Below are 12,473 nucleotides of genomic sequence, written 5' to 3'. Positions count from 1 at the left end.
GTAAGTTATGGATTAAATGCAGAAACCTCTTGCTAAAATCTTACAACCTATTATGCAGCAGGTCAGCTAAATGGTGGCAACTTAGCCTGCACTTCCCATCAATTATTAACTCTTCCTTTTCCTAATTTTATGAAGTCTGGCTGTTGAATCCCTGAAAGAAGGTGTTCTGGTCTCCATTCTCAACTACATATTCAAGAACTCTGGTCATTCTACAGCCTTGAATGAGTCACTAATTAGAACCTCTCTCCTGTTAGGGCACAGAAAGAGAGAGGCGATTCCTCACCCCAGGCCATGACGGCATACCAGCTGGACCCCTCATTCCATCTCCACCAAAAGGTGAGGGGCAGGGAATCCCTGAGAACATAAGGTTATGTCAGATTTCAAAGATCTGCATGAAACTTCCTGCCCACATACTGAAACACCATCACAGATGGAAGTGTTCATAGATCTATCTTTATTGTTTATATATATATATATTTATATTTATATATATTTTTTATTTTAAAACAATCCCCACAAAATCCACCCTAACCCAGCAAAACAAAGATCAAACAATCAAGATGGCAGTCTGGAGCAAATTGTCCAAGGATCCCACAGAACCAAAATGGCTGCTGAGTGCAAGGTCAGGTTCCTTCCAGGCTTCCATGATATTCTGTTGGCGTAAAGGTGACTGAAATGGAGTTAGTGCCATGGCTTTTTAAATTTACCTGTCAAGTGATGGGGGGGTGGGGGGGAGAGAGAGAGAGCAAGATGGGTGGGTGTGGGGAGGATGACGACACATGGGACAGACAAGTTTAGAGGGCAAGAGATAGCTGTAGGAGGCTATCAGATGTTGGTACAGGTGATGGATAAGACAGGGGAAAGGGCACAGCAGATGGGAAAGATCAAACATGCAGGAGAACCAATTGGACATACAGATACAGAGATGAGATCACAAGTGTCATACAATGGACACCTGTTTTTTCTCCCCACTCCCAGTCTCTCTCCTTCTCACTCTCCCAGGGATCCAGCTAGTTTGATTTAGACCAGATCTTCGCACTGCCCCGGAGTCTGCGTAAAAAACAAACAAACAAAGAGAAACAAAGGCTCTGACAGGAGCAAGGGCCACATAGGCTCCTTCCCAAATGCACTTAAACAAAAGTGGCTGCCACCTGCAGCTACAGAAATGTGCAGCCACAAACAGGGTTAACAGACTGCTGCTGCTTCAAACTGAGGAGTCTTGCAACTCACTCCTATTAGCGGAGGACAAACAGAGCTGAGGTGGAGGTAAGCTTGCTGTCACATGTGTACATAGGAGAATGGGATGTACCCTCGTTTAGTAGCATAACTGAGAGTAGGGAGACCAGAGCAGCAGTCTTGAAAGATAAGGAGGCAAAAACAGCTACTGGTGTAGCTGGCAGATGGCTATGCTGCCGCCACATCTGGCACTGCAAAAGCTAATGTTGCCTTGTTATGCCTGTGTTCATGCCGGAAACAAAGTTCCCACAGATTTGTCCCCTGGGTACACAGGGGGAAGGGCCACTCCCACCTGCTACAGCTCCTTACCCTTTGGCCTTAGAAGTTTTTTTGCTGGCTTGGCGCTGGTTGGTGCCAGGGGCTGGCTCCCTGAGCTCTGTTAAATGCTGCTCTGGGTCCTGGGATGTTGCTGCTGCAGCTGCTGCTGTTGTGACTTTAATGGTCTTCTTCAAATTTGCCACCTACCAGGATGGGAAAGCGAGAACAAAAGAAAAGTCTCAATGAAAAAGTCTGTTAAACTGAAGTATAATGCTAACCAACATTTGAAACCTGAAAAGGAAGGAAATCTTTATAATACAGAACTTTTGAGGGTCTGTAAAGTAGTGCCCAGCTGTCCTGACTCTCCCCAGACAGAAGGTCCTGACATGGTACAGGGGAAGTGTCACTGACTTGTTCAGATAAGGTCATGTAAATGCAGAGTGCTGGTTCCAACCCACTCCTAGGTCAGCACTGATGAAATAACAGTGATGGAATAACCAGCCCCCTTCACTCACCTCATTCTCTATCTGCTGTTTTAGGCCCAGCTGCTGCTCTTTATGCTGGTTGGCCCGGCTAACTTGCTTCTCAATGCCTGACAGGACAACCTCACAGCCTTGGCACCTGCAGGGAAAGAACAAACCTGAGTACACGGAAGATCCAAAAGGCAATGGAGAAGTGGGAGGATGGATAGGTGTGACCTAAACTCTCACCCACATATAGCTGGAGGCCTCAGAGCTTTGGCCCTGGGAGGAGGTGAATATAGCCACACAGAAAGGGCACTGGTGCACCAGTGCCACAGTAAAGACATGGGGAGTGGTGGTGGTGGGGGCGGGCTGGGATCTGAAAGAGGTGACACTCATTTTGCAGAAGTCACTGATGGGAACTGAGAGAGCCCAGAGCAGACGTAGAGCTGTACAGTGGGGAAATAGGGTCACAGTGCCACACCATGCTCCAGCAGCAGACAGGGGAATTTGGAAGAGTCTCTCCTACTTCTCAAGTGTCTCCTCATCACTCCAGTAGCACACAGGGGTTGGGAATAGAGCTCACTCTTTCTGTGTGGTGGGTGGTACACCTCCTCCCCCCCTCTGACAGCAGACAGAGGGTTTGGGGGAGCCTCCTCACCACTCCTGCAGCCTGTGTGGGGTTGGCCCTGGGGGCTTCCTCCTCACCACTCCTGCAATGTGCGGGTGATGGTGCTTAGCTCCTCCCTTCGGATGTCCCGCCCGATGCTGTAGTCAACCTCAAGGCGCTGATTCCGCTGGTCCAGGCTCCCACGGAGGACATCTGCGTACACAGCCTCAATCACCAGGTCCTCCAGCTGCCGCACATTCTTCAGCTGCAACTGTTCCAGCAGCACCGAATAAGGGATGCACTACAGCAACAGAGATGATAATTAGTATAAGGTAGCTCCAAGGGGAATGTGGGCAGGGTGAGAGACACAGCCACTACCTTGATCTTGGCAGCCAGGGTAACAACTGATAGGTGTCTCAGCTTGTTCTTCTGCGCCTCAGTCAAAGGAGGGAGATTAGCTGCTTCAGCTGCTCTCAGGAGAGAAAGCCAGACATTAGAGCTGAGTATGTCCCATATCCCCTCTCCCTGCCCTGGGCCAGGCATTTTTTTTCCAAGATTCTGAATGATGGGGCTCTGGCAAGACATCTCCTGGCTTCATAGACCCCTACCCAGCTCAGGTAGATGCTTTCTGTGCAACCTTTTCCTGATGTCATTTGCTGTTCCTTCCCTCTTGCTATCTCTCAACCATTCCTGCTCCTTGGGAGACTAAACTGATGCCTCACCCGCTTCCGGAAATATGGCATAAGGTGTTGTAAGAGAGGAATGTATTTACCCAAGTAATCAGCATATGTCCCATATGCAAAGACGGTGAGCAGACGGAAGATGGGGGAGAACTCACTCTCAGCCAGCTGTGTGAGGAAAGGGAGCACTTGATATAAACAGCAAGACATTTTGTACGCTACAGTCGAACTCCTACTCCCAATTCCCAGCTCTATTAGCACAGCACCCAGGGACACCTCTAATCTAACCAGGCTGTTTCCTTACTGCTTCAACCCTAACTGGTTTGGAAGTTAAAGATATGGTGGATTACTATATCCAACAAAATACAACTGCATGGCAGAGAGGAGGAGAAGGAAGAATAGTAACTACTTAACAGGTACAGAGCTCAGAGCCTGAAGGGTGAAAGACATAAGCAAGTCCCGCTAAGACTGCAGGGCTCCGTCTATGGAAGCAGGTCAAGTGGTTTAGAGGTTAAAAGGACAGGATTTGGGAAAAGGGAAGGGTTTGGGTGAGTAAGAGATGGATAAAGGAAGGGGGCGGGGGAAGAGCTGCAGAGAAGCAAGAAGAAACACCAGATAACAACATAAGAACTACCATTTACTGGGTTGAAGTGTCAGCTCATCTTGCCCAGTCACCTATGTCACACAGGCCCTAGCTATGCTAGTGATCTATAAGACCAGGAAGGAGGCTCTGGCTGGGAGGAACCCAGGTGAATGTGGGGCTGCTTTCCTGGCACTCATCCACTCATGCTTCTGGGCAGAGTTTTACTGGGGCGGGGTGCACAGGCTCCCTCAACTCCTTCAGGGAGCAGTGAACAAGTGTGTGCTGTTCAGTGTCCACTTCCAATGCCCTAATTATTAACCTATGACCTCACTCCTATTCATGTTTCTTCTTCATTGTTCCAAACAACTAGCTGATGTGTTCCCAGTGGCCTCCCTTATTTAGGGAGGCTTACAGATTTTGTAATGGGCAATAAGCCCATGAGCTTCTTTTTGGCACCTCAAACAAGACCTTGCCAAGCTAGTGATCTATAAGATCAGGAACGAGGTTCTGGCTGGGAAGAAGCCAGGTCAGTTTGGGGCTGTTTTCCTGGCACTCATCCACTCACGTTTCTGGGCAGTTTCAATGGTCAGCATCCACAGGCTCCCTTGATTCCTTCAGGGGGCAGTAGGTGTTGCCTGGCATGCTCTGCTCACTGTCTCCTTCCAAATCTCGTTTTTAACCTGTGACCTCACTCTTGTTCCTGCTTTCTCTTCAGCTGTCCCATGTACTCAGTTGATGTGTCCTCAGTGGCCTCCCTTATTAAGGGAGACTTATAATATTTTATAATGGGCCAAGGCCCATGACCCCCTGGCACTTCAAACAGGCCTGTTACACAGGCCCTAGCCAAGGTAGCAATCCATCTGACCAGAAAGGAGGCTGTGGCTGGAAGATAGCTGGGGACCGTGGGGCCACTTTCCTTTCCCTAGTGAGATCCTAACTAAGTCTACAAGAAATGAGGCAAAAATGAACACAGTACTCCAGATGTAGCCTCACCAGTGCTGAATAGAGGGGAATAATCACTTCCCTTGGCCTACTGGCAACACACCTATCAATGCACCCCAGTATCCCGTTAGCCTTCTTGACAACAAGGACACACTGCTGACTCATATTCAGCTTATTGCCCGCTATGATCCCCCCAGGTCTTTTTCTGCACAGCTGCTGCCCAGCCAGGCAGCCCCCAGCCTGTACTGGTGCGTGGGATTGTTCCGTCCTGAGTGCAGGACTTTGCACTTGTCTTTGTTGAACCTCATTAGAATTCTTTTGGCTCAATCATACAATCAATGTCTAAGTCACTCTGAATCCAGGCCCTATGCTCCAATATATCTAGTACTCCCCACAACTTTGTATTATCTGCAAACTTGCTGAGGGTACACTCTATACCATCTTCCAGGTCGCTGATGAAGACATTGAACAAAACCGGCCCCAGGACCAACCGGTGGGGCACTCCACTTGATACCAGGTGCCAACTAAACACAGAGCCATTGATTAAATACTATCTGAGCTCAATGCTCTTACCAGTTTTCTATTCACCTTACAGTCCATTCATCCAGCCCATACTTCCTTAGCTTGCCTGAGAGAATGCTGTGGGAGACTGTATCAAAAGCCTTGCTAAAATCAAGGTACACTACATCCACATTCACCAGCCTCCCTGCATCCATAGAGCCAATCACCTTGTCATAGAAGGCAATCACGTTGGTCAGGCATGACTTGCCCTTGGTGAATCCAAGCTGACCGTTCCTAATAATCACCTTCTTTTCCTCCGAGTGCTTAGAAATGGATTTCATGAGGATCTGTTCTGTGATTTTTCCCAGGGACTGAGGTGAGGCTGACTAGTCTGTAGTTCCCTGGATCCTCCTTTTTCCCTTTTCTTAAATATGGGCACCATGTTTGCCCTTTTCCAATCATCCGGGACCTGTCCTGATCACCATGAGCTTTCAAAGATGATGGCCAATTCCATGAGCCAACTCCCTCAGCACCCTCAGGTACATCCCATCCAGCCCCATGGACTTGTACATGTCCAGCTTTTCTAAGCAGTCTCTAACCTGTTCTTTCCACTGTTGTCTGCTCATCTCTTCCCCAAACTATGCTGCCAGGTGCAGCAGTCTGGAAGCTGACCTTGCCTGTGAAGACTGAGGTAAAAAAGGCAATAAGCACTTCAGCCTTTTCGGTATCCTGTCACCAGGCTGCCTCCTGCATTCAGTAAGGGACTCACAGTTCCCCTGATCCTCCTCTTGCTACCGACATATTTGTAGAAACCCTTCTTGTCACCCTTCACATCCCTTGCTAGCTGCAACTCCAATTGTACTTTGGCCTTCCTGACCTCATCCCTGCATGGATATTCATGTCTCCAGGCAGAGTTCCACTGGCTCCATGGACTCGTTTGAGGGCCAGTGAACACTGGCCGGTGTACTCTGCTTGGTGTCCTCCCTTGATGGACTTATTACAAACCAATGGCCCTCACTCCTGTCCCAGTTTTGTTTTTATTTGTCCCAAGTAATCAGCGATATGCTCTTAATGCGCCTCATCACCAAGGGGTGGCTTACAGCTCTCCTTGATGGGCTTTAGCCCATGTTCCAGAATAGCATATCAAAAGGCCTGTCACAGAGGAGGGGGCTTACAAGTGTTTGCTTGTGGGTGTAAGCCCACACTTCCCCACGGCATAACTAATGGCCTGCCACACAAAGAAACACTGTAAGCCCCCCTCCTCAGTGACACAGGTCTTTTGATATGCCATTCTGGGACACGGACTAAAGCCCATCAAGGAGAGCTGTAAGCTATGAGAGAGTTCTTTCTGTGCTTACTTGTTAGAATCAGAACTTCCTAGACCTTAATGCTGGAGGCTGCAAGGGATAGTGGAGGGGGTAGAGGTGGGGGGAACACCCTGGTAATACCCAGTTTATTCCCCCTTGCAGCCTCCAGCATTAAGGTCTAGGAAGTTCAGATTCTAACAGGTGTAGAAAAAACTCGCTCACGAGGAGGGCAGTAGAGCACTGGAACATGTCACTCAGAGAAGTTGTAGACACCATCCTTGGAGGTTTTTAAGATGCAGCTAGATAAAGCCCTGGCTGAAACGATCTAGCTGGGGATGGTCCTGCTTTGAGCAGGGGGTTGGACTAGATGGCCTCCCAACCCCCACTTTCTATGATCCTATGACCATGACAAGAGAGAAGATTGAGAGGCAGACAGTGACAAGTAGGAAGATTCATAAACATAGCATCCAGCAGGGGGGCTAGTGCACAGTGGTCCTCCTCCCATGCCCAGGGCCATGGATTGCAATGCTTGGTTTGTAAGACCTGGGTAGACAAAGCCTTGGCTGGGATGATCTGACTTTGGGCAGGGGTTGGACTAGATGACCTCCTGAGGTCCCTTCCCGCCCTCATCCTCTGTGATCCTGTACCTGGGGCCAGGAAGGCACACTGCCTGGGCACTGCGCAGGGCCAGCCCGTCGGGCCCTTTCCCAAGGGGCAATCACAGCCGTAGGGTGCAAGCTCCGGCGGGCTCCCCGGAGCCGGGAGAAGGACGCTCACCTCCCGCACGTTGGGCAGGTCCAGCAGCTCCCCGAAGACGTAGATGCCAGGTGCATCCAGCACCTGGTGGATAAGGCTGGCCAGGGCGGCGCCGCGGGCGGACTTGGCGAGCAGCAGGAACTGCTCCTGGCTCTGCCCCGTCACCTTCATCTCTGCTGCCATGCTGCTCCGAGCGCCCCGCCGCGCCGGCCCGGCCCAGGCCACGGCCGCGGCCCGTCAGCGAGCTGCGAGAACAAGCAGCGCAGGTAGCCGAGGCGGTCCCGCGCCCTGCGCCCCGCCAGCCCCGCCGCCTACCTGGGGGGTCCCTCCCTGGGCTGCACAAGTGCGAAGTCCCCCAACGCCACTCCTCCCCCTCCTCTAGGGTCCGCCCCTTCCAAGAGCGACCACTTCCGGGTTGGTGACATCACGCGAGGCCTCTTACCCCAGCTGTTCTGCGCATTGGTTCCAGCCGGGTGTGGTCCCGCCCTCGCCGCTCTCCCGTTGGTGGGACCGGCCGGCTGAGTGACATCGCCCGCACCCCATATAGTGTGGCTGTGGTGTGTTGGGGCTGGTTATGCTAGTGGTGCTGCGTAGGTATTAGCTTGCCCTGAAAATGAATTGGAAGCGCACTTCCCTCCTGGGGGTAGCTGTGGTACCTAGCCCTGGGCGTGCTGCTGAGGGCAGTGCCCATTGCCCGGGGACATTTTTTCCCTCTTCTTCTCTGCTCATGTCGCCAGACTCCTCAGTCCGAGATGCCTGCTTGCTCGATGTGGTCCCAGAGCAGTTCGGGGCACAGCGCCACAGCCAGAACTCAAGTGCGTGGGGTGTCTGTCCTGAGCTCTACCTGCTTAAGGCCTGTGGGCTCTGTCATGGCTCTCTAAGCCCAGACCTGGAAGTGGAAGACTTTACACTAGAAACTTTACTTCAAGGCATTCCTCCTGTAGCAGGTAACACAGTGATAAAAGCCAGTATAGAAACCCCTTTTCCTCAAACGTGGCCTTGGACAACAGTATTTCTTAATACATTATAATCCTAACCTATGAGTGTGGGCTGTATTCTACCTGCTAGGTCTGGTCTACAAGAAGTAGTTTTGTGGGCAAAAGTCAGGTAATGATCAGATGACAGGCCTACTTAGCAGTGAAGGATGCAAAGGATAGGGCAGTAGATAACTGAAAGGGAAAAACAAGTTAGAGGTAACTTAGACAAAGCGGATGTCTTCAAATCAGCTGGGCAGGATGAGATGCATCCTAGAGTACTGTACTCAAGGACTTGACTGAGGTCACTGCAGGGTTGCTGCCTCTTATTGTTGAGATCTAATACCATCCCTAATATGCATAAAGAGTTTTGAATCAGCAGACATGGAAAATTTGCATTTAAAAGTCCTAAAGTAATGCGCTATAGTATTTTGCTGGCCTGCTGAGGTGTTTGAAGTCTGGAAAAAGAAAAAATATAGTCCTCATCTTTTAAAAAAAAAAAAAAAAAAAGGGGGGGGGGGAGCAAGTGGGACCTAGGAAATTACAGACCAATCAATCTAATTCTGATACCTGGAAAGATACTTGAGCATAACATATTTCTAAGCACCTAGAGGATAACAAGGAGATAAGGAACAGTCAACCTGGATTTGTCAAGAGCAAGTCATGCTTAACCAACCTGATTTAATTCTATGGCAAAGCAACAGGTTCTGAAGGTGGTGGGAGAGCAGTGGATGTAATATACCTCTATTTTAGCAAAGCTTTTGATGCTGCCTTCCATGGTATTCTCATTAGTACGCATGAAAATGCAGTCTAAATTAAACTACTGGAAGGTGAGTGCATAAAAGGTTGAATGGTTGTGCTCAGAGAGTAGTCATCAATGATTCACTATCTGACTGGGAGAAGATATCAAGTGGAGTTCTCTAGGGGTCTGTCCTGGGTCCAGTATTGCTCACTATGTTCTTTGGAGGATAGAACTGAGTGCATACTTACCACATTTGCAGATGACACCAAGCTGGGTGGGGTAGCAAACCCTTTAGAGGAAAAGATGAGGACTCAAAATGGCCTTGATAAATAAGAAAAATAGCCTGAAATTGTTCAGATGAAGTTTGGGAGGACAAGTGTGAAGTAGTGCACTTAAGAAAGAACAATCAAATGCACAGATACAAAATGGGGAGTGACTGGCTACACCACAATACTGCAGAACTGGAGCCCTAGAGGTTATAGTGGACCACAAGCTGAATATGAGTCAGCGGTCTCATACAGTTGCAAAAAACGCTAGTAGTATACTGGGTAGTATTATCAAGGGTGTCATATGCAAGTCATGAGAAGAGATTCTACTACTTTCAGCACTGGTGAGGTCTGAGCTGTCATACTGTGTCCAGTTTAGGGTACAGCACTTCAAGAAAGACATGGGCAACTTTAAAAAATTCAAACTAAAACAACAAAAAGGATTAGTGGTCTAGGACATATGACATACAAGGAAAGGTTGGAAGAACTGGGATTACTCAGTCTGGAGAGGAGAAGACATATGTTGGGCCTGTGGGATTGTAACACATGGAGCTTCCTGCAAAGTGCCATGAGTTACAACAGGGAACTGCTCCTCTGTCTGCACCTTATGTTTTAGCTAACAACTTGTTTTGAGTTTCCTGGCCCCCTACCTGTTCATTAGCATTCTGGGTCCTGCTGATGGGCTTTGTGATTTTATCCTTGTTCCTGCCTACTGAATATTTGTTCAAGGGTCTAGCTCTGACTCCTCTGTTTCCAGACTGTCTTGCTGGCTCCTTGATCCATGTGCTTCTAGACCAGGAGTGGGCAATTATTTTGGGTGGAGGACTGCTTACTGAGTTGGCAAGCCATTGAGGTCCACATGACAGGCAGCCAGGGGCAGATAAATATTTATTTTCTTAATTCTGGGGGGGCCCCGTGGGCCAGATAGAATGGCCTGGCAAGCTGTATCTGGCCCCTGGGCTGCATTTTGCCCACCTCTGTTCTCTGACAGCTGGCTTCTGTCTCATGGCTCAGTTTAACGCTTACCAGTGCCCAGTCCTGTATAGCTGTATCTGTCTGCTCTGGACCCTGTGACTAGTGACATTGGTCTGGATTCCTCCTTCCTGCTCCTGACTCCCCCACCAGCTTGTGGTTCCACCCAGGGTGACTGCCTACATCACAGTCCCTTACAGGCCTACATCCCAGTTGTACTCCTGACAGTATGATTCTATGCAAATATTTACCCCACCAAGAACTATGCTGAAGAACCTTAAGAAAACGAATTCAATCCAAGAGAAGAAAATTAATTTAATCCAAGAGACACAAAGCGATTATTAGGTAAGACTGACTGAGATCCCACCAAACCCGTGTGGCAGACTGGGACCAGTGCCTTCGCAATAAGAAGCCTCAGAGGCCATCTCTCAACTCCCCTGAGCTAATCCCCTTCTATTTTGGACCAACTTGGGAATCATCTGAACCATCTGAATAGCTGACTCCTAGTATACTGTCCTCTGCACTGGGCTTCTCAGTTCCGGATGCCTCAAACCCTGAAGCAAGGCGGGGAGGGTGTTACTCCTTCTCTACTTCCCATATTAATGGGGGTGGGGGAGAAGGGGGTATGTGTGTACCAGTGAAAGAATTACTTTAAAAAAATGCCATGAGCCCCACAACTTAATATGTGGGTGGTTTGGGGAATGCGTTCCCTAGTCCCTCATTGGCTTCCTCGTGACAAAATTTTTAGCAGAATTCACAGATTTATTGGACTCTGAAAGGACTCTGTGTTTCTGCTGTGGCCTTGAGCTTGTGAGCTTCAGGCTGTCAGCCATGAGCCTTAGCACCTAGCATTACTTCCCACTGGTTAGTTAAGACTACAAGAAAAATGCCCTGTTCTTTGACTGATAAAACATGGGGTTTGTCTGTGCATCTCACTGGGTTAGGACAGAGTCTGCATTGAATCAGTGAATCGGAAAAGGACTATGGATTTGATTTTTTGGAGCTAATATGTTCCCAGGCTCTTCTCACACTGCATATAGTGTTAGGTAAAGAAGAAAACAACAGGGCTTGTACTAGGAAGCATTACACAGATGGTGCTGAACTGTCCACAACCAGGTTAAAGGGCAGTAGTAACCACAGGTCTCTCTGTCTTTCCCTGTCTTTGTCTTTCTCTCTCTCTCTCTCTCTTTCTGTATTTAGGCCTAGTTTGCCAGTTCTTTGCACTTTGTCCAGCCATTAACACCAGCATAGAGTGACTACAAATCAGGGTGTAAAATGTAACCTTTCTGATATGCAGCATTTTATGCCTCTCTTCCCCACCTTCACTTCTGCTCCTTCCATCGCAGGTTTTATCTCTCTATTGATCCGTTTCTCTCACTCACTCTGACACGCTCACTGCCTTTCATTATTAGTTAGATAAAACCAGGCAGCCCCAGCATCCTACCTGCTTGATTCTGTCTCTGCCCTCATTTTTCACCCTGAACCCCCACTGTCCTATCTGCTAGACTGCATTGTTCCCACTTTCGATCTATTCTAACTTCACCAAGCTGTGAGACTAACCCAAGGGCAAGACCCAGGGAAGTCTTCTGAAGGATATAATTCTGAGATCCCTTCTGGCTGAGGAGCCCATCCTCCTAAATCATTCACTCTCATCTCTCACTACACCCTTCATAACAGCATAGCATAGCCTCCCTTTCTCCTTAGCCAACTCCAGTCATATTTAGTATTTTTCTTTCAGCCCACACTCCTGGAGCCATGAACATCCGATCTTTCATTTTTTAACAAAGCAGTGTTTCTAAGCCTTGTGGTTACAGACAGAAGCTGGAAAAATTCCCTTTGTGTAACATGAAAACTAAATAAGCAAAAGGCAAAGAATTAATTCTTTGACAAAATCTCATACATTTTAAGTCAGTCTCATGATTTTGGGAGCCTGACTTATGGTATTTGAGTGCTTGAACTGACAATGTTCTTAACCCTCTCTAAAGGATGCACTCCTGTCTCACTCTCAGATTAACACCCGCCTCCCCTAATTTCTCAGTAGCTTATTCCCTTAATTTCCTACTAGCTGTCATCTTTAACCCTTTAGGGTTCATTGACATTTCTACAAGATGATAGTGTCTTTGAATATCACTGAGAACTGGTGAATTACCTGACTCAGAATTGATCGTGGTTTGGACCCAGAGGT

At 48.5% G+C, this 12,473-nt stretch overlaps 1 protein-coding gene across 1 annotated transcript; it reads right to left on the bottom strand.

Moving 5' to 3' along the window:
- Nucleotides 1–433: 433 nt before the first annotated feature.
- Nucleotides 434–7,760, bottom strand: COPS7A (COP9 signalosome subunit 7A). Its single transcript, XM_090055110.1, has 8 exons — nucleotides 7,650–7,760; nucleotides 7,356–7,579; nucleotides 3,338–3,413; nucleotides 2,944–3,032; nucleotides 2,664–2,866; nucleotides 2,010–2,115; nucleotides 1,546–1,697; nucleotides 434–1,050 (listed from the first exon to the last, which is right to left on the bottom strand). Exons 2-8 carry the CDS (start codon nucleotides 7,515–7,517, stop codon nucleotides 1,011–1,013), a joined length of 828 nt encoding a protein of 275 aa, XP_089911236.1. The 5' UTR covers nucleotides 7,518–7,579; nucleotides 7,650–7,760; the 3' UTR covers nucleotides 434–1,010.
- Nucleotides 7,761–12,473: the final 4,713 nt, after the last annotated feature.

Source organism: Crocodylus siamensis, chromosome 1 (assembly GCF_052110815.1).
Source record: "Crocodylus siamensis isolate JL-2025a chromosome 1, ASM5211081v1, whole genome shotgun sequence".
NCBI classification, from domain to species: Eukaryota; Metazoa; Chordata; order Crocodylia; family Crocodylidae; genus Crocodylus; species Crocodylus siamensis.
Note: the sequence above shows the minus strand (reverse complement) of the source record. Positions and strands in the feature narration are given on the sequence as shown.

Excerpts from the sequence above, each read along its gene's own strand:
- COPS7A (XM_090055110.1), bottom strand. The coding sequence starts at position 7,517 with ATGGCAGCAGAGATGAAGGTGACGGGGCAGAGCCAGGAGCAGTTCCTG. Across the intron at positions 3,033-3,337 it reads GACATATGCTGATTACTTGG|CTGAAGCAGCTAATCTCCCT; the intron begins GTAAATACATTC and ends TCCTGAGAGCAG. Across the intron at positions 2,867-2,943 it reads CCCTGGCTGCCAAGATCAAG|TGCATCCCTTATTCGGTGCT; the intron begins GTAGTGGCTGTG and ends CTGTTGCTGTAG.